Genomic DNA, 21,724 nt, shown 5'->3' on the forward strand with positions numbered 1-21,724 from the left:
ATATTCATGTTCTCCAAGATATATTTATCTTCTATTAGACAAAGTAACCTTGAACCTTCAATGCATGCTTAATGAACCGAGAACTAATAAATTAAGAACTGTGGGGACATGAAGGCAAATCTTATGATAACGCAGATTGGATGTTAATCTTACATGTTGTCTTCGGTTATGATTCCAAGCATTTACACGAGTTACACTTCTGATGTGCTTTTTAACGTTTCTTTTCTGTTGAGATTGTGAAAATAAAATGGATCCTTCACTTGGGAGATAGTACATTTATGTGCTCCCTCCCTCCCTCCCTCCCTCGCCTTCTCTCCCTCTGCATGCTCTCATCTCGTCCTGCAGGAATATACTCTCTTCTTCCTCCGCTGCTGCAGCCTGACTGACACAACCGGCATGTCTGCAAACTGAGAGCCGCACAGGAAAACACAAAACCCCCCCTTTAAGACGCACAACTTGTGTTTTCTTTCTCCCCGCCGAAGCAGAAACGGAGGCTGGTTATAACACTGCGACGAGGCTTTTATTTTTGGAGGGAAAAATACTTGGATAAGGCTCAAAACAAGGTAAACGAAGCCCGAACAACCAAAGACAAGGGATGTGCGTGTGTGTGGCTTTTACTGTACGGGACCGGATGGTGATTGGTGGTTTGTGCGCGGGGTAAAAGAAGCTGATGCTTTCACGATGTGCATGTAACGTATTGTCTTCTATGGGATATCTAAGCTTGTGGGTGCAGTAATTTAACAGGGAGTAGGCTACGTACTGTACGTTACTGTAATTGTGCCTAAATGCTGCACCGCACCAGGAGATGTGAGTGAATACTGAATGGGTTCATGTGAGGGGAAAACTGATGCAGCTGCGCTGCTGCAGAGAGTGATGAAGAAGAAGGAAACCAGGAAATGATTTCAGGTCGCCCAGCTAGTGCAGATTCGACTTTGGGGCGAATGAAAATGACTCGAGGACGAAGCAGTGATAGAATAATGAGTGCAGCAAGTTTTTCAGGAGGATTATTCCCCTGCTATAGTCTGCTGTGCAGCAATGGCAGAGGGATGCTGTAAAATGCAGCAAAACTACCCGTGGGGTAATGTCGTAAAAAAGATTGTAAAAAAAAAAAAAAAAAAAAGTACAAAAGGTCACCTTAAAGTCGGTCTTGAGCTAAAATGACCATAAAGCACCTACGGTCTGTAAACTCACAACTGTGTAGCTACCTTGGACACAAAGTCCCAGCAGCAATTATTATAATAATATATAATAATTATAGAAACAGCAGTTTTCATGTAAGGTTATTATGAAATGACTATGATTCACTTTAAATCCCAAGACAAGTACTATCGGGTCATATGATAGGGAATAAAATGCCAAATAAAAACTCAGGAATGAGAAGTGTAAGACCTTGAAGCAATCATTATTTTCTCTGTCATGTAATGCCCTTGCAGTGATGTTCTCCAAGGCCCATGTACTGACATAAATCATGCCTACTTGCTCATCTCTGACCTCTGCCTCTGCTTTTTTATTTATTTATTTAATTCTGGGAGTTATTTCCATGACAGGCAGCCAGGCAGCGTAAGCATAAATCCACACAAGATGAAGTGTTGGTTGTAAATTGAGGGCGCAGGTGCCTCGACGAAACTCAGGACACAGTGTTGTATTGGAGGGTAAAGCCATCTTAACCCAGTTTAATCACCCTTTTTGTTCCTTCGAGTTGTTCACATTTTGAGGCTGTTGAAGATGTAAATTCATACTTCTCAGGAGTTAAAGTGATGATCTAATGTATATGAAGATATTGTGATTATTGTAAAAGGGGAAGAGCGTCTTCGTCCTTTGCCAAACAGGGATCTCCTTCTGGAGGTCATTTCTTGTTCGCCTCATCATCATCATCATCATCCTCCCCCATCCCATCAAACACTTAAGAAAACCAGGGGAGTAAAACTGTATGTCCTAACAGTGGTATTCATGCAGTCATAGCTTGTGTATTTTGTCCCTGGCTGCAGGTCTGTCCCCGATTACGTGACCACTGAAGGAAGAGAACACAGAACTGCTTCATCATGAATTTTGTAATGAAAGCTGCGATGGGAGGTGAGTAGTCTGCCTGGCTGGAGTTTGATTTAACAGCACTGCAGTGTAAAGGATTTAAAGGGTTGGTCAGCAGCAATAGTAGCAGTACTGTACTAGTACTGGCCTGGTAGTTATGGGGATACTGGGCTGAGATAATCCATCCTGCACCAATCTCCTGACTTCAAAGCTACGCATTCCCTCTTTCTTTCTTTCTTTCTTTCTTTCTTTCTTTCTTTCTTTCTTTCTTTTTTTTCTTTCTATCTGCATCCATCTTTTAAAAACCTCTCAGGGCAGGACATGACATCCTGTTGGTCAAGTCCTTCACAACACCAGACTGTTATACTGTAACCATATTCTGCTGTGCACTTGCCTTGTGATGGTATTAATGACAGTAAAGTTAATCTTGAATGACATGATTACAATTATAAAAACCTGTTCATGCTTTGCATTTCAGCTATTGTAGAAACAGTGTTTTTTTCGACCGGTGATTCCCTAAAAGCGTATCAAGTTTCTGGAAACGAGGTTAGGAATGCTTCAGAAAAATGGGACAATAGCTGCAGTAGTAGGTCTAGTCAGATACTAATGATGTATCTGTCAAGTGAAAAATGTCCAAAATGTAACCAGCATTAGCCTTATTTTTGGCTTGATCTTCATACATTTTTAGGTATATTCAGTGGAATTTAAAAAACAAAATTAGAGTTGAGATGCTTTTCAATGCCAACTGTTGCCGTCTTTTCGGGCAAGAGAAATAGAGAAGTGCTATTTTGCCAAGAACTATGACTAACATTCTTTTCACAAGACTTTTGTCCTTTAAAGCCTTCAGGTATTATCCTTTAGAATATTATCTTAGCTATTATTTGCCCCCTAATTAGTCCTCCTTATGGCCCTGTAATTCATCCTCCTTGTCAGCTAGGGCTTCAAGGGGAAAGGCAAAAAAGTGGCACCAGTCGTTGTAATGCAGCAGACGCACACATACTGGTCAGTCATGCAGGATACTGAGCTGTTGTTGTCAATGTTACAGAGGTGTTAGGCAGTTACAGTTGGGATGTAGAGTTGAGCCTCTGCTCCTCATTGGGATGCAGAGGATGCCGGCACTGCCTCGTTCTGCATAGCTGCTGTGCTTCGTGTCTGCGCTATGAATTCTTAAGTCAACTGCATTGCATTGGATGCTGTTTTTTACTTAGCAGAGGTCGGGCTGCTCTCTGCCTGCGGACTTTGGGAATAGATTTGACAGTGTGGGTGTTTGCCTGTGTGTGCGTCTGTACCCTGCCTGTGCTGGAGAGATGTTTTATAGATATTGTATAGGACAGAGTGTGTGCTACTGCTTCTCCAGGGGAGATTAATTATTGAGGCTGCACAGGCCTACTTTAGGGTATAGATTTTTTTGTGTGTGAGAAAGATAAGATACTAAGAAAGGGTGCAAAAAGAGAAAGTTTGACGTGTGTGGGAGTGTCTGTATAATAATCAAACTGTATGCCTATCAGGGTGATTATTCTGCTGTCAGTGCAAGCTGTCTTTGGTTCTGGTCTATGTTTCCTGACGGGGACACGGTGACCTCTTTTCACTATGTCTGCAAAAATGCTGACAGTGCACTGGACTTTTGAAGCTGCCTGTGAAGGGTGGGGGGGGGAATCAGATAATGAAATAAACCAATTAGCCAGCTAATCAATAAGCCTGGCTAGCAATCTGACGGTCGGTGCCAGTAAATCAATACATCAATATTAGTGATTTTCTTTTTAATCAATTAAGCTGCATTATTGGGTGTGGCTGGTTTAGTGGTCTAATCTGCGTACAATGAAACGTCCTCGGTTTGATTCTGGCTGAGGACGTTTCTTTCTGACTCTTCCTTTCCACATTTCCTGTCTGGCTTCACTGTCATCTATCAAATAAGGCAAAGAAATTAAGGATTAATATGGTTCCCCTACTTCTAACTTGCAAATAGAGATACCACCATTTTTATCCGCCACGCTAATAAACAGCGTAGCTCTAGGGATGGCATTGTTGGTTGGTCGTCCCACCGACATCATATTAACTGTCATGAAATTTTTGCTCCCCAGAGGATGGATCCTACTAACTTTGGAGACCCCTTGACTTTTCCTCATGAGGTTGACATTTTTGGTTTTGAATGAAATATCTCAATAACATTGGGATGGATTTCTGTAAAATTTGGTACCCACAGTCATGTCTCCCTCAGCATAAATTCTAATAACTTTGGTGAACCCTTGATATTTCATCTAGCGCCTTTATCAGGGCAAAATTTCTACAAAACTAATTGACATTCCCATCAACATTAGTGTTGATTAGCAAATGTTAGCATGTTAACACACTAAAGTAAGATGGTTAATATAGTAAACTATATACCCAAACATCAGTACGTTAGCTTAGTCATTGTGAGCATGTTAGCATACTGGCATTAGCAGTAGCAATTTGAAGGGGGATGTAGTCTCGCATTGCCAGACCTAGCTCCATTGCGCTGTGTCATTGCTGGATTAAGGTCTGGCTACACCATACATTCTGCAGCCTGTTCTTATGAACCATATGTCCGAAAAGCTACAAAAAGTTAAGCACTGTATTTCGTATGATTTCCATGTTTTGTTTTTGCTGTCATTGACTGCTGCTGTATAGGATCATAGCTGGCCGCATAGGGAGGAGGTTGGGCTGGATGGGTGGGCGTACGGTACGATGGAGAATAGTCCAGCAGCAATTTTTTCATCTGTGTCTTTATCTTGCCTGGCGTAATAAGCTGTATCTCCCCCCCCTTGACTGCAGGGTTTTCACCCTAGGGGGACACAACCAAAACCATGGCATTTTCACGCCATGTCTCTGTGTTTAACGTTACACTCACTAGCTTACTGCAGACAATAAACCACGCTTGGAAAATAAATGTTGTTTTTTTTAAAGTTTATAATTAACAAATTGCCTAGTGGGCATAAGCATTTGGCTCAAAGCAGTGCCGTGCATATATAGCCTCACGGAATCGTCAGTGTGGCTCTAGATTCTAAAGCTTAACCATGTGTGAACATGTCTGCTTATGTAGACAGACACGTGTTGTACTATAAACAGTACTGCATGTGTGTCTCCTGTCTTGTTAAAAAAACTGATTTTGAAAATGAACCTCGCTTTCAACAACTTTATTGGAATTATTTATACAACCTTCTTGAGAGATTAGAACCTGAATAAATCAAACCATGTTTTGTCACTCTGAAACTACGAGGGCTCAGATCGTATGGCCTGTTGTCACCTTGCTCTTTTCCATCCTGTGATTGTTCTGCTTCTGTTTGGATGTGGATTTGCGAGACCGTCACTGAGTGTTTTGCAGAGTATGTTAAGTGATGATGAGTGCGTGGATGAGTTTCCGTGAAGAGATGATGCTGCCAGTGCATTAACTAATCCTCCAAGGCTTCTTTGGGTTGCAGATACTTGGAAGAAAATAGAGTGATGTTTAACTGCAGTGATTCAGCAGCTCTCATATCCAGAGCTGCATAGATGCACAGCTCAGATGTTTGTTGGATGTTCTTTTCTGCAGTAGCCATGCTAGCTCCATATTCCTGCTGCATTATCTTATACAAAGTCTTTGCAAATTGTCCTTTTCCCAATACATGGGACCACCTATTACTGTTGTGTTGACAACACAACAAGAAGTTTAATCTAAAACTTGTGAAAATTAAAGTTTTAGTCAATAATTCTTTGGAAGTTATATACCTGGCTGCTGTTTTTACGAGAGCTTTAGTCTTTGCTGTTTCACTGTAAACTCATTAACCTAAATGGGCTACTTGATTACACGCAATTCTGGTACAAATTGCGATGGTAAAACTTGTCACTATGAACTTCTTAATAAAGTTTATGAGGGATGTGGTCAGCTGTATAAGAGACAATAAAAACTGATGTCAACTTACACTTAATAAACAGTATATTGGACTTAATGGTCTTATTGTGTACCTAAGGATCAGAAATGAAAAGCAAAGTTTAAACTTACTCGTGACCTATAAGGCTTGCTGAGCTTAAGGCAGCAGTGTGGAAGACAGAAAGATAGTCATGCCTATTTTTCATATTCTTAATCCACACATACCAAACGATAGAGATAACATGAGCTTTCATGGATTGTCTTCTTGCATAGCCAATTTTACAGTAGGTCAGTGGACATGGATGTGTTTTAAGTCAGTCTAAGTATTACATATCTTGTGTGCAGAGTAGACTACATGAGCCAAAAATGTGGACAACCTTTCAGTGTATGCTCCATATTGGAACATTGTATTCACTTCTTAACATCAATGTTTAACCCCCCCGTTTAACCTCATGAACAACAGGCACAGTAGTAATAATAATATAATATATAATAATATCTCACAAACGGGCCCTTTGTAATAAGACCCATCTAGCCCAAAAGAACAGAGGGATCCAGACTTATTACAGCTGATGCAGCTTATACCTCTCATATGTAACCACTAAATAATTGACTTAACTTGTCGATGAAGTAATTTTGAAATTAAAATGTGCTCCACCTTTGGCTCCCTATGTTACATTTTGTAAGTCGCCACCATATCTATGAAAGCTGTAAAATTAGCTTTAAAATCCTCAGCCTATAAACAAAGGTGATTACGTGCTGCTTCATTTTACAATTGGGATTAACAATCCAGCAGTGTTGTTATTTGGGAGCCATGAAACAGACCCTCACACAGCTTTTGCACCTTATCTTAAATTCTTACTTGTGCATTGATTGCTTCTGGTCCTGAGAGCTGCAGCGCTGACTCGGCACTTTCCAACTCCTAAAAGCGGATGTTTGACAGAATAGGGGGCTGTTAAGTGAGGTAGACATTAGCCCCAAGGTGTGGAGCTCCATCAAACTCTGAAGGCCTCAGGAAGCAGTTAAACCTTGACTATATCAGCAGAAAAGTCTGCGCTACACAGCCAATAAGTGAATGGTAAGGTTTAATTCCAACAATAAGAAATATTTAACTTTTCATGTCTCAATGATGTCAATTGTGAAATGTGTGGTCTGCCAAATTGGAATCTGCTACAAAAATAATAATAATAATAATAATAATAATAATAATAAACTCATATCTGTACATAATAGTCAAATGTTAGACATATGTCTTTTCGGTGTATGTGCATTGAGAGCACAAAAATCCGGAGTCAAATTCCCTGTGTGTTCACTTACTTGGCTATTAAAGCTGATTCTGATTCTACAGGAATAAAGAGAGTCTGGCAAACATTAGCTATTAAATGTACATCAATAAATCAGTAACAGATGCATTTCGAGGCATAACTTTAATACCAGGCTCTGCTTGCCTTTACACAGACGTTTATATTTATGTACTTTGTCCAGTTTTGTAAGATATCTATTGGATTGATTTACAACACCAAAGATGAATCTATTGCAATGTGAGGTGCAATGGAGTTTAAAGGAATTATGATTTTAATGTTTTAACCAACTGTTTCATTTGTGTCAGATGAAAACTACCAATTATTTTTTGTTCATGGTAGTTGTACTAAAATGTAACATTGAATTAGACAATAATTTGATGATGTTTAAAAGCGATGTATGAAGCTTCTTTGAATAAGCTATTTACTGTAAGCAGGTTTCTTTTTAGAATTTCTTATCCATATCATGAATGGTGGTGTAAGGATACAGGCTGTAAAACCACTTTAAAGTGGCCATATTATGCTCATTTTCAGGTTCATAATTGTATTTTGAGGTTGTACCAGAATAGGTTTACATGGTTTAATTTTCAAAAAACACCATATTTTTGTTGTACTGCACATTGCTGCAGCTCCTGTTTTCTGCAGGTCTCTGTTTTAGCTACAGAGTGAGACCTCTCACTGCTATAACATCTTTATATAACAGCAAGGTAAGGATCACATCATCTAGCTAGCTGTTTGTTTCTACAACTTCAGTTGTACAAGGCAGGATTAGACGGGAGACTTCTTGTAAACGAGGGCACACTTCCAACTTTGCGTGGAATACCTGCAGAATAGGGACATGTAAGTAGTTATTTTGTAGATTATGGTGAACTAGTGTGTGTTGTAGCAGTGCTTTGCCATTCAGAACGAGCTAGCATGCTAGCGCTAGTATGCTATGGTTAGCCACCTTGTTTCGGCTAGTGATTCAGAAACCCGTATCTCACTCAAAACAGCATGGATGTTTTTTTTTCAAGTTTGTATGCGTGTGGTAGCATCAGGGACACAACATAACACCAAAAAACCCAGAAAAAGTGATTTTTTCATAATATGGGCACATTAAAGTGCTCATATTATGCTCATTTTCAGGTTCATAATTGTATTTAGAGGTTGCACCAGAATAGGTTTATGTGGTTTAATTTTCAGAAAACACCATATATTTGTTCCCCTTTTCACCCTGTGTCTTGAGCTCTCTGTTTTAGCTACAGAGTGAGGCATCACACTTCTGTACCATCTTTGTTGCACAGTAAGTACTGCTAGCGTTTCAGTTGCAGAGCATGAGGTTGTGCCATGCTAGCAGCTAGGCGATCATTATAACATGTGTTACAAAGTGACGCACGTTCGTCACGGAAGTAAAGGCTGGACTACAATAGAGCTGTTTGGAACAGTTTGTGAACAGTGCTTTCTCTGGAAGATGGTAAGTCCCTTTGGGGTGGGCTTTTTCACTTTGTAAACCTATAATGTGCACAAAAAGATATAGAACACAATAAAGGAAAGGGGAAAAGCCAAAAAGCACAATATAAGCACTTTAAGGCAAATTTGTGCTTTTTGTTTTGGGCTACATTTTAAGTAACATGTACTTGACTTGAATAAGGAGGGGAGACAGTTTTCATTTTGGACAGTTGACTCATTGTCTCTAGGCTGACACCAGAAGTGCTAAAATGTCGGTGCTCTCTGGATAAGAAACTTGGTTTGTTACTGTGCTGTGGATACCTTAAAAGCTAATGACAGTGAGTGGCCTTGTCCTGACTAAAGCTTTTAGGCAATGGACCTTTTTCACAGCAGACATTTTTGACTTGAAATTGATAACCTTAACGATGGCTCAATTCCATCAAGTGTCCCAGTAAGCTATTTCAGTGATTCAGCATGCACAATACCAGAGCCCCTCCTAAGTGGAATGCAGCCATCATTCAAAAAGTGAAAACGGTCCAAAATGTTTAGTTTTTTTGTTTTGTTTTGCAAAACGATGCAAAAATGATGTGCTTGTGAAAAGCATTTTTGAAAAGCTTGTCACTGCTGCGACCTGCAGAAAAGACAAGTGAACTAGAGTTAATACCCCCATGCCCAATTTTTTGCATTATTTATCAATAACTGCCTAGCATGGTTTACATACAAAAATTAGCAAACAAGCTAACGCTACTTTGACATGATATTTAAAGGCAGCTGACCCACCAAATTGTAGTTTTTGAGTGCAGTGGATGTGTTTGACAAAACCAATAAGGCTGATCGTATAAACCTGTTTATTCAAAGCCTCAATATAGCTTACTCCTGATATTTACTCTGTCCCACAGACCTCAATTGCTGTCGAAAAACTATTGTTATATGCCACACTTTTAGGCGACATACTCCTTCATTACATGAACACGGACTCATTTACTCTGAGTCAATCCCACACATACTGTCCTGCTGCTATACTCAGTAGTGCATCAAATGTGTATTAATCCAGAGCTGAAAATAGTCCCCAACAAAAACTATTTACTCCTGTTTCAGAAACATTTGCCAAAAAACACAGCATCCAGCTGTATAACTGTTCCTGCTAATAAAATCTAAACTTCCCACCATTTTAACAAGGGTATAATCCCGTTTTTTTTTTGTCTTGAACTCAACTACTACAGCTCCCATGTGCTGTCAAAACCTTTCACCTTTTTTTTAATAATTATTTTTTTAATTCTTTTAAACCTAACAATGTGTCAGCAAGTAGATCAGTTTTCCACTAATGAGTAACATTTTCAGTGGTTAAGTGTGACAAAGCTTTGTGATTTGAGGTGAAATGAAAACAGAAGACACCTTGAGATGTTCTTCCCTCACCTCGTCTCCACAAAGTACAGATAATCACATTTAGTAGCACTCTAATATGACATGAAAATCAGGTCTTCACCGCTGACACCAGGCAGGCTGACACACACACACACACACACACACACACACACACACACACATCCCCATCTTTTTTTTGTGCGTTACTCAAGCAAATCAAATTCAGTTCATCAAATTGACCTTGAGCTCATCCTACAGTGCAAAGTGTGTGTGTCTACGCACGTGTGTTTGACAGTATGGCAGCATCCTATAAATAATGCATTCAACCATCCAAGTCACGAATAGTGAGAGAGACTGAAAGAGAGAGAAAAGGCTGTTTGTATTAGAAACATGCAGGTGTCTTTTCCCTTAATATAATTATTTTTTTTTTAAACATATATAAATGTCTTGCACCTGCTCTGAAAGCCAAAAATGTGTTATTACTTTTGGTATCTGCTAAACACTCACATCACAGTAATCATCTTCATTATCGTCATGACCACATGTCAGCAGCAGCAGTAGCAGTGGTGAATCCCAACCTTTTATTGTGTAAACAGGGATGCAACATTGCTCCCACCTGGTTAGTCATTTTGATTACAGCTGGTTACATATTATTTGCGACGCTCAAATCCAACACCAAACTTTCCACCACATCCTTAATGGAGCTGCAGTATGCAGATGATAATGCCTTGTTTATCTGGTCACAACAAGAACTGTAGTAGGGTTGGATTCAAATCCTTTGAAATCTCTTATCAAATCTAATTAGGTTTCTTGAATGTGTAAAAACATAATTGTAACATACTCTTAAAACTCAGAGATTCAATTTTGTTGCAAATTAAATCTGGCACAACAAATACACTTTCACTTAAAAAAAAACATATTTATCAAACTGTGGCTCAAGAGGGTACACTTTCGTTTGTTAACTTAAGTCCCAGTGTAAAATAAAACTGCCTCACTTTGTCCTGCCTGATTCATTGTGCAAAGCTGCTCCACCTGAGGGAAATTTAAACTGACCCAAAGCATAACTTCCACCAATTATACAGCGAAACAACAGTGAGCACACTTTCTCTGCCTTACCGATTTGTCATCCTTCCACATTTCTTCTGCTGTTTAATGAGCTGTGTTGAGACAATTATGTCTGTCCTGAAGGCCAAACCTAGATCTTTACACTTATCCACTTTCCCACCACGCTTTGGATTTAAAGAGGGGATTTGCCTTGAGAACCTGGAGTGGGAAAAGCGTAGATAAGTGCTGTTATCTGATGCTGTCAAAGGTTTAAGCACTGGGAGAGTTAGCTAAGGTTAGTCTTCTTTCCTTCTTTCCCCCATGACTTTGGATTTAACAAAGATTTAGCAAAGAACTTTCAGAAGGAAAGGATTGAGCGATGACACCTTTTTATCTAAGCAGTATCCATTTATCGAGAAAAGAATCACGGTATAACTTTACCTCAACTGGCAAAGTTGGATGGAGATTGTTGCCACAGGAAAACGTCTTAAAAAGCTGAATTTGGCAAGGAAGACAAAAGTCTTTAACACAGGGATCAGCTGATATTATTTTGGAGATGATCAGTATGTTTGACAGGCATTATCATGTGGTGTTCATGTGTGGGATAACCAGTACAGACCTCCAAGTCAACACCTAAACATCGCATTTTATTTAGTCTATAAGTCAAATTCCATACAAATATACGTGCCAACTGGCTTTTTATGGGCGTTATGGTAGAATAGAATTTCTCTACAAAGTGCCTCTTTGTCTTTGCTGATGTTTACTCATCTAATATAATGTGCATTATACAAAAATGGTAAAAAGAGACTGAAGGCTGAACTGTCAGCTTTCCATTACAGGCTTTTATTAGCTTATATATTGAATGCCCTTCCGACGACTACTACAACCTTATGGAGTATGCAGGGATAAAGTAGTAGAGACACTTTTATCAAAAATATAGCTCGACACAGCTTATGGGATGCCTGAGAGCTTAATAGAATTATTCTGGTTTGAAAGGACACTGCTGTATCTCTAAATGGGCTCACAAAGCATGAGCTGGGATCATAGCTCAATATAACTCAGGGCTTTGTCTCTCAGGATAGGATCTTTTCTTTTTTTTTTGAGCAAAGATGATCTGAATGTGCTAATAAAATTTGGTGAAACAAGACCAGGTTTGTTTTGGTTTGGCACAGTTATAGTTAGACGAGGCAGTGGAGGGCTTTTTTTCTGGGCTGTGCATGAGAAGGGAATCTTTTGACAATGAGGCTTAGCTGGTTGTGAGTCATTGCCACTTATAGAATTCAATAGCGGTGTGTACATGGACTGTATTGAAGATACTCAGGTACCCAGATCATAAACTGATCCTGAATCCTGTTTGCAGTCAGATAAGCTCTTACACTGGCTCTGTGAGATCTGGATACATCTGGGATATTCTGAGATATATTGACAATTCTGAGGATAGATGCCTGTAAACATTAAGTTTAATTTTATACAGTATGTGCACTCTCGTTGTTTTGCTGACTGAATCATAAGTCAAAGGAAGAGTGTATCAATGAATATCGTTTCTCAGCTGCAAACACTGATTCTTAATTGGTCCAATTTAAATCCCTGCGGCAGTGTTTGCGTATATCAGCAGCTGACAGGAAATAAACTTGGATCCAAGCTGTTTCCTAGCAACGCAATTAAGATGAAACATACTCTATAAAGTATATGTATGTATGGCGAGAAGTTCAGAGTAACACTTTAACTGTGATATCTCAAATACCATTTGTATTGTAAATAAAGTATAGTCACACCAGATAGTATGCATCCACACATGCTTATACATGGACATGCACATACATACACATACACATACTGTAATATGCACATTCAAACACACATAAGAAGGAACTGCTCAACCACACAAGATGCATGAGAGCCTAAAATGGAACTAAGCAATTATTTATATCCACATGTTCATATAGGGACACTCACTGTAACTACTCTTTAGCTCTATGCATCCCTCTCTTCCTCACTATCTTCCTCTCTCACCCATACACACACTAGTAAGAGAAGATGTGCATCATAGTCGTGCAGATATTGCTATGTCAGATTTTCTGTGCTGTTCATCAAATGCCGTTTGCAGCGCTGTGGAGATAGGTCTAGCAATGCGAGACTAAGCAATACCTTACTTTGGAGTTCTATCTGAATTTCTGTCTCACCTGTCTCTTTCACTGAAAGTGCTCATATTGTGCCTTTTGGCTTTTTCCCTTTCCTTTATTGTGTTCTATATCTTTTTTGTGCACGTTATAGGTTTACAAAGTGAAAAAGCCCAAAGTCCAACGCAAAGGGTCTTACCATCTCCAACAGAAAACACTGTTCACATACTGCTCCAAACAGCTCTGTTGTAGTCCAGCCTTTACTTCCGTGACGAACGTGCGTCACTTTGTAACACGTTATAATGCTCGCCTAGCTGCTAGTGTGGCACTCCTTTACTCTCTGCAACTGACTAGCTAGCAGTGCTTACTGCGCATGTGCGACTCCCAACAAAGATGGTACAGAAGTGTGATGCCTCACTCTGTAGCTAAAACAGAGAGCTCAACACACAGGGTGAAAAGAGGAGCTGCAGCAATGTGCAATACAATAAATATATGGTGTTTTCTGAAAATTAAACCACATAAACCTATTCTGGTCCAACCTCTAAATACAATTATGAACCTGAAAATTAGCATAATATGAGCACTTTAAATCCAAGTGGCTCATTTATGTGACTGATCTATTGTTTTATTTAATTATTTATTCCGTTTCCATCTTTGGTGCCGAGCACTCATTGCTGACGTGTGTTCTGCAACTCCCAGAGAACACCTGTGCATTAAACAATGTGGTCTGTACAGTGGTGTAAACAGCACTGATCGTTGATACATTCGAAGTCTCTGTTGGGGACCATCTTCTTTGTCTCTGCAGCCATGACTATCATGCTGTCCGAGTTCTTTGGTTGGTGTCCATATGGATTGTGCATGTTAGTCCGACTGAAATGTCTCACAATGGTGCCCCCATTTTTTACATTAATCCAATAACTAATTAAATAATTAGTTCTCTGTCTATGTAGATGGACAGTCCAATCAAATATCTTCATTTTCAACTATATATTTGCGTTAATGTAGAATACATTTTAACCAAATTTCCAGAAGGTTATCAAAAGAAAATGCAAGTTAATGCGCGTTTCCATCTACTACCATTACGCCATTATTAGGAGTTGGTTCATTCGTTCATACGTTTATTTTAGGAGCTTTCTCAGAGAGCTCCTAAAATAAACATCATTCACTTTTCATAGCCTGCAGGTTTCCTGATGTTTTTACTTCTTTTTCTACCCTTCCCTTTTCTCCTTCATTGGTCTTGCACGCATCCCTTTCCACTTTATCCTCTCCTCTGTCTCTCCTGTCTTTTATCCCTCCACATTTTGCTGCAGTTTGTTTTTTGCTTTATGCTGATGAGTCAAAACGAATGATCCCGGGGGCAGCTGCAGACTAAAGGAGTACTCTGTCTTTCTTTCTCTCCTCAGATGCCCTTTGCCTGCCTCTCATCCTTTTCCTCTTCCTCCTCCTTCTGACTTAACTTTCCCTTTATTTCTTCTCTTTCTTCATCACTCTTCCCCCCCCCCCACCTTCCCTCCCTTCATCTTTTCAACTGTCACACAACCTCCCTCTCTTTCTGGTCCCACAGAAACTGCTGGGTAATCCCACTAACTGGAACAGCACATAATTGGACTCAACAGTTTCTGACAGATTCTCTCCCGCTCCTTATGCTCTCCTTGTTTTTCCTAAATATGTCTTGTTTTGTCACTACATTCAGCAGTATACGGACTCCTTTTCTCCCTTGTCCTTATTACGTCTTCTCTCTTTTTTCCCCTTCTCCTCCTCCTCCTCCTCCTCCTCCTCCCCCTCACTACTTATCTGCTCCTTCCTTTGTCCACATCCTTCAGACCTTTGGCTTTTCTCCTCATCTTTTCCTTTTCTGTTCCGTTGAAGCTCAGCATTTTCATGCTTTGGTATCGCAAGACATTATTTTATGGGATTTACAACTCCTACAGCGACAGTAAGAAGGCTTGCGTAAGACATATTCCAGGACTTGTGCCTTGTTGTGTAATGTAATAGGCAAAGCTCATATTCCTACTGTTTATTTTCTCACATCCTTTTTTCTCCAGTTAGGGAACCATTAGGGCTGTAACTACCATTGGGGACACCAAGGTCATGTATTGCTTGTGAAAATGTAGGGGGTTTAACAATTAAAGAATGAAATGATAGTCTAAATAACAATCTCTTTGTTTCAATTTAATTCATCACCATGTGTACTTTGTGTGTTATTGTAATCAGAATTATATTCATTGTAGAGAGGTCTTTGAAAGAGCATTTAGATCTTGTATGGAAATAAATAGCCAGAAAACACATTTTAACTGAAAGGAATACATAAAATGTGAAATAAAACCTGGTGGTTGCAAGTCAAAACTTTCCAGGAGGGTTGGAGTTGAGCCGCACGGGGGAATGCAGACTCATGATGGTCAATATTTCTCATAGTCATTAAAACTTGGCTATGGCACTAGTGGAGGGGACACTGGGCTTGTACCCAGCATGGAGTGTTTCCAATCAGTCTGTCAACAGTGGAGGAGGCATCGACAAATGTTAAGTCCAATATTTGTGTTTAAACATCAAATTCAAATTTGATTTGTCACATTCGCAACTGTACAAACACAATGTGCAAAAAATGCTTTGCCGTCTCCAGATTGTGCAAAATGAAGTAGCTAAAAGGTAGCAGATGTACAAAAGGATTACATGTATGATAATTATTACTGTTTAACTTATTTTATTATTTTATTTTACATTCTATTTTTATCTTTATTAATACATACTGTGTGTGTATGTTTATACTTATATTGTTTATATTCTTTTTATCCTTCTCATATTTAGAGAATGTGTGACATGCACCAACAACACCATGACAAATTATTATCTAACTATTATCAGTGCACAAATAATCATCTAGTTATAAGTCATCTCTTTTATAGATCACCGAAAAATGGGGCCAAATGTAGATTACCTGATGCTTTATAAACCACTTATTAATCCTTAACTAATTATTACAACCATCAGTTGCAACTTATAAATATAGTACATAGATGGTTTACAAAACAATTACTAATCATTGACGTTTTAATAACTATCTAAATGTATTAACTAATTTTATATTACACTAAACTAATGATACAATAACATAAATTATAACATTACTAATAATGTAAACTTATCATGTAAACTTAAAGTAAACTTATCATAATAAAGTCAAATCATAATTTCATTGTTTGTTAACAGTAAAATAACTAATAACTAAAGTTGAATAAACTATTAATTTACCTTTTATTAATGATGATTATTATGTAATGTAACTGTAAATGTGTAACTGTCCTACCAATGCATCCAAATGACTAAAACTGAAAAAGGAAAAAAAATAAAAAAATAAAATAAAAAAATAAAAAATAAAAAAAAATATATATATATATAATACAACACACCAGTTTTTATAAAAATGATTCACGGGGAACTGGTGTTGTTGAAGTTGAAGGTAGTAGTAGGATACAAATAAAGAACATAGTATATGTTAATATTAGAGCAATGAGACTTATAAACATAAAAACACAGATTTTCTCTGTACTACGAATGGGGCTGAGTGAGTTCAGCCATTTGGAATATGTGCTTGACATGGGTTTTCCTGTCTATAAACTAACAGTAAAAGACAACAAGTGCCCCCTGACAGTCTAAATGGTATTTTAAAAGGCTTCTCCGCCCTGACAAGAATACAGTCCTGCGGGAAACAATAAATCTCACAATTCCCTTGGAAAGCTAAGGAACAATGTTATTAAACTTGACATCAAACAATATTGGATATTGGCACAATATAACAGCAGCTTTTTATGGCTTCACCTGATGTCTGTAAATTCATCTCTATTTCCCAGAAGTTTATGTACCTTGTCATGTGTCTGCCTGACTTCTCTTCTGCATCTTACAGAATAATGTAGTAGTTTGACGTCTCCGTTTTAGAGGCCTGTTGGAGCTGTCATTGTGTCTCATATTTTTCTGTTTTTTTCCCTCTCTCCCTTTTACAGGAGGTCCTCCTGATGTGGGCAAGATGCTGGGTGGGGAGGAGAAGGAGGAGGACCCTGACGCAGACAAGAAAGAGGAGGAGCGACAGGAGGCGCTGAGGCAGCAAGAGGAGGAGAGGAAGGCCAAATATGCCAAGATGGAGGCTGAGAGGGAAAGCATGAGGCAAGGCATCCGGGATAAGGTATTATGACAATAACAGACAATATGCTGTCTAATAACGTGATGAGTAATTGTAATAAGTTGTCAATAACCAAACACAAGGAACAAAGTCAGTCAGTGTCTCATAGTCAGGAAAACAGCCACCAATACAAATAAAATGTTGTTTTTTAACAGAAATGTGAACACCAAACTGAAGAGAAAAAAAACAGACAAGCAAAAGCAAAAACCATTGTAAAATAGTGTCACAGATGTAAGACGTTTTGATGATTTTTGGATGCCATCCTGTCTTTTCAAGTTTAAGTAGATTCTGAAGGCTTCTCATCTTGGCGGCATGACAACAAAACCCTTTTTTTGTATAACAGACCTGTGTTTGAAAAAGACTATCATCAGACTATTTTTGTTTGCTTTAATGTAATTTCAAAATAGATCAGTGGAGGATCAGGAAGGAGCTATACACAACTGAGAGAAGTGGAAAGCAGTAGATGAAGAAAAGGAGCCGTGATTAATACGAGTAAATTAGATTTTTTTTTATGAAGACCTAAGAAATGGGTGGATCAGAGAAATGCAAACTGCCATATAAGTTATTGTTCAGTAATCTGTTCCAATGCTTTAGGAACAACTGTAACAACAGGATATTAAATATGCAATGTGATATGTATTAATTCTGAAGCCATTGTCCAGGTATGTTCTTCTTTAGCATGTTTACGCATTGTAATCTTACTAAAACACGATATAGAGTAATGTCTTTGCATTCTGAATCAGCATTAGTATAATGTGTATTTTAGTCTACAGTTAGTATGTTTGCTTTGAGTTCCCCTCTCCAGAAATGTGAGGCTGTGGGGCTGCTGTGATGGTAAGGGCTGCAGTGTAACCACCTGATTGCAGAGGCAGTGTGAAAGACAGGCAGTCTGTGGGTGGGGCAGGTCTGAGGGGAATACTGTGTATCAGCAGGATGAAAAGCGGCACCCTTCCCCTGGGTCCTCACCTCCTCTATTCTTCTTAAGTTCTCCCGTAGGAGAACAAAGAGGGGGAGGAACAAATCCCAAAGTGCTCGTTACCGGAAAGGTTTTTGTCAGCGTCCTCCACAACCAGATACTGCAAGATGCGTCCATATTATAGCTGAAGTCTGTATTTTTACACATGTTCAGACTAGAGACAGATGACAGCAGATTGTGTCAGGTGTAGAGCTGTTTCATCCAGTTTTTTCATCCAGAAATTGAATGACATTATTATTAACAGTTTTGGTGGCAACAGTTTTCAAAGCAATTGTTATTTTTGTTGCGTGCCTTTCAAACAAAATACATATCACGAGTTTTGACATGCACTGTCATAGTGTGAACACTCAAAAGCAGCACCCAAGACATCTACTCTGTTTGTGACATATTCCAAAGCTTTGCTCAAAGACACACAGGAACAAGATAAATAGAAAGATGAAGGGTTTGCAGCTGCTCAAAACACGAAAACAGGAAAAGGCTCCATGGGAAGGGTGAATCTCAATGTTCTGTAGGATGAATGAGTAGAAGTACATGCGCATGTTGCATTCATGATATAATGGAGTTATCATAATTACAAGTTACCAACTCACATCACCATCTGAGTGGCGGATTTTCCTGAAACCGCCAATATATCCGACTTGGAGCATACCTTAATATGCAGAAGTGCCAGTTTTCCAAGCAAATGCATTATCTCTCTCTCTCACACACACACACACACACACACACACACAAAGAAATAACTTCCAAATATCTGACAGCTTCAAAGAAAACACTAATCTTAAAATTCGTGTTGAGTAAAATCCTGTAATTATGGTGTTTTTTTCTTTACCTGCATTTCCTTTGCACCCTTCACACTTCTAACTTCCACATATTTCTATTTCTGTGTTCGATGACCAACAGTATGGCTTGAAAAAGCGTGAGGAGGCCGAGGCTGAGGCTGCAGCTGCTGTGGAGGAGGCTGCAGAGGGCAGCTTGACTCGACCCAAGAAGCTGGTGCCGGCCGGCTGCGGTGACGAGGAGGAAGAGGAAAGCATCATGGACACAATGATGAAATACCTGCCAGGCCCACTGCAAGACATGCTGAAGAAGTAGGCTAGCTCGCTAGCTAATGCTAACGTTATCTAGCTTAGTTCATAGACTACATTCACAAGGTTGGCTTAAATCAGGTTTTTTTCCATCCACATGACACATGGACATTGCAAGTACATAAAATGAAGATTAATTTGGCGTGGTGTTTTGTTGTACTTTGGACAAATCTAAGTTTTATGGTGGGGAAATGAATCAGATGTGAACCAGCAGTGTGGACTGCAGCCATTAGACTAAGCTAGGCTGACCCGACGAACAGGTGGACGTTAGCTTGACTGACGTTAACGTTAGCTATGTTACACTAATGGAACTAACAGCAAGCAGAGGGGCTCAAAAAACACGTTAGATGGTTTATCCTTCTAGTCTAAGACGTTTTAAACTCCCTTTTATCTCCTCTGCAGAGCTCTCGCAGCACTGAAAAATAATATCCCTGTCCACCACGCTGTTCACTCAATTTGTACATAAATAAATGAATAATTCCGAGCCTCAATGTGGGCAAACAATCATAAAATATTATATGAAAGTAGTATACTAACTGTGTGTCTGTCTCTAAAATAAATAAAAAAATTACGTGATAACTTAAGCCATATTTTAAAAAGGAAATTTAAAGACTACTGCTGTGTGCTCCTAAAGCTACTGTTTTGTGTTCGACCATGTCTGAAACTTATGTAAAACCTTTTGCACACAGTGTTACACATTCTCTGTCAGACCTATTGTCTGTCTCCCCTACACATTAGTGTAATAACATTCATGTAGTGTAGTGTTTAAAAGGTTTCTAAACCCCTTGTTCAGTGCGTCTCCTTCTTATGTCTTGCATGCCATTTGTCTAGACATGTTTGTTGTGTGAATATGTACAACCCGCCCCTTTTATCCTCTTCTGTATCATGCAAAAAATATTAAGGCAATAACTCCTAAGTTTGAGTGTATTTTCACTACCATGTCGATATAACCGTTAATAATCTCAGTAATGAAAAAAATATGTATTTATTCAGGAAATTTCATTTACAGGTTTGCAGGGTTTTCTTTTTTGTTGTCTCATTGTCTCGATGAAGAATGACCGTGTAAACGTTCATACAACAGCCAAAACCTTAAGCTTTCAGCCATAAAACCAGAACTTACAGAATATATACTATTACTATCAGGAACTACTACTAGGGAGAGAATTCTGAATGAATATGTTCTAAAAAAAAAAGAAGAAATGTGTATTTATAATAAGCAGTGTAAACTTGAAAGTGGACTACAAGTCTGAATGTTGCATCATGTGAAGATTTGCGGGAAAGAGATCACCCTTCCTCAACACACACATACACACACACAACTGATGGCTATTGATTTAGTTGCACAGCAAAAACCAGACGTGAAGTGATGCTTGATTCAGTTCTACTTATTGTTGGTTTAGATGTGAGGATGAGCCACAGTGGAATGCCATTGAGCAATAAAGGATTATCATGTATGTTTCTGCCTGAGATTAAATAAAAACTTAAAACCTTGTTCACAGACATTAAAAAATGTGTCATCTTCTCTTTTTGTGATGTGTGGTTGGCTTCAAAACATGAAACAGGTATGGACAAAATAGCATGAACAATTATACAATCTAGTAACTCAATATAATATAATTCTCCTACGGAGAGCAAATAAGCATCTGTAAGTTATAAAGATTTTCTGCTTTTTCAACTGAATCATAGAATACCATACAAAATAGTTAAGGCAGTATGTTTATTGCACAATATCTTGGCTTTAATCTTTCAACTGCATTTAAAAATGTGTCAAAATACAGCCTTAACGGTGATGTTATCGCAAGCCGTGACTTCCGAGTGTGACCTGGACACTAGATTTGAGTTTGTTTCCATATACAGTATATATATTTCTTTTCCTAGGTTGATGCAGGCATAACCGACCCTACTTTGCCTCTGATTGATTTATCCTGGTATTCTTACCCTGACCAATATCACTCCTCGTGCCTACACCTAACCAATGAAGGCAACATTAATACTAGCCAATCAGAGGCAGAGTAGGGCAGGTTATGACTTTGCCATCTTTGGATAAGAAAATTATTCCAGCAGATTATTTAAAGGTTAGAGGGTGTAACCTCTAGCCAACCTCTTTCTTGCCACTTCAGACAAGCGTTTTGTACTCTGCATATTTCCACACAGTGAAAGATTTGATGCAACTATGCAAGGTTCAGAATACTGTGACTAAAAGGCTGTCTGCATACTGAAAAGTAAATTGAACTCTGTGAAGAGAACTAGAAGTCATTAAAGGAACACGCCGACTTATTGTGAGTTTAGCTTATTCACAGTAACCCCCAGAGTTAGACAAGTCGATACATACCCT

The 21,724-nt window shown here is 38.8% G+C and overlaps 1 protein-coding gene across 1 annotated transcript; it reads left to right on the forward strand.

Annotated features, from left to right (window-relative positions):
- Positions 1-351: 351 nt before the first annotated feature.
- cplx2a (complexin 2a) lies at positions 352-20,881 on the forward strand. The gene is made up of 4 exons (XM_078279099.1): positions 352-563; positions 1,989-2,073; positions 17,153-17,331; positions 19,205-20,881. Exons 2-4 carry the CDS (start codon positions 2,043-2,045, stop codon positions 19,394-19,396), a joined length of 402 nt encoding a protein of 133 aa, XP_078135225.1. The 5' UTR covers positions 352-563; positions 1,989-2,042; the 3' UTR covers positions 19,397-20,881.
- Positions 20,882-21,724: the final 843 nt, after the last annotated feature.

This window comes from Sander vitreus, chromosome 2 (assembly GCF_031162955.1).
Source record: "Sander vitreus isolate 19-12246 chromosome 2, sanVit1, whole genome shotgun sequence".
Lineage (NCBI taxonomy): Eukaryota > Metazoa > Chordata > Actinopteri > Perciformes > Percidae > Sander > Sander vitreus.

What these genes read in the sequence shown, in the direction of transcription:
- cplx2a (XM_078279099.1), top strand. Translation starts at nt 2,043, where the DNA reads ATGAATTTTGTAATGAAAGCTGCGATGGGAG. An exon ending in AATGAAAGCTGCGATGGGAG is followed by an intron (nt 2,074 to 17,152) that starts GTGAGTAGTCTG and finishes TCCCTTTTACAG; the next exon opens with GAGGTCCTCCTGATGTGGGC. An exon ending in GGCAAGGCATCCGGGATAAG is followed by an intron (nt 17,332 to 19,204) that starts GTATTATGACAA and finishes GATGACCAACAG; the next exon opens with TATGGCTTGAAAAAGCGTGA.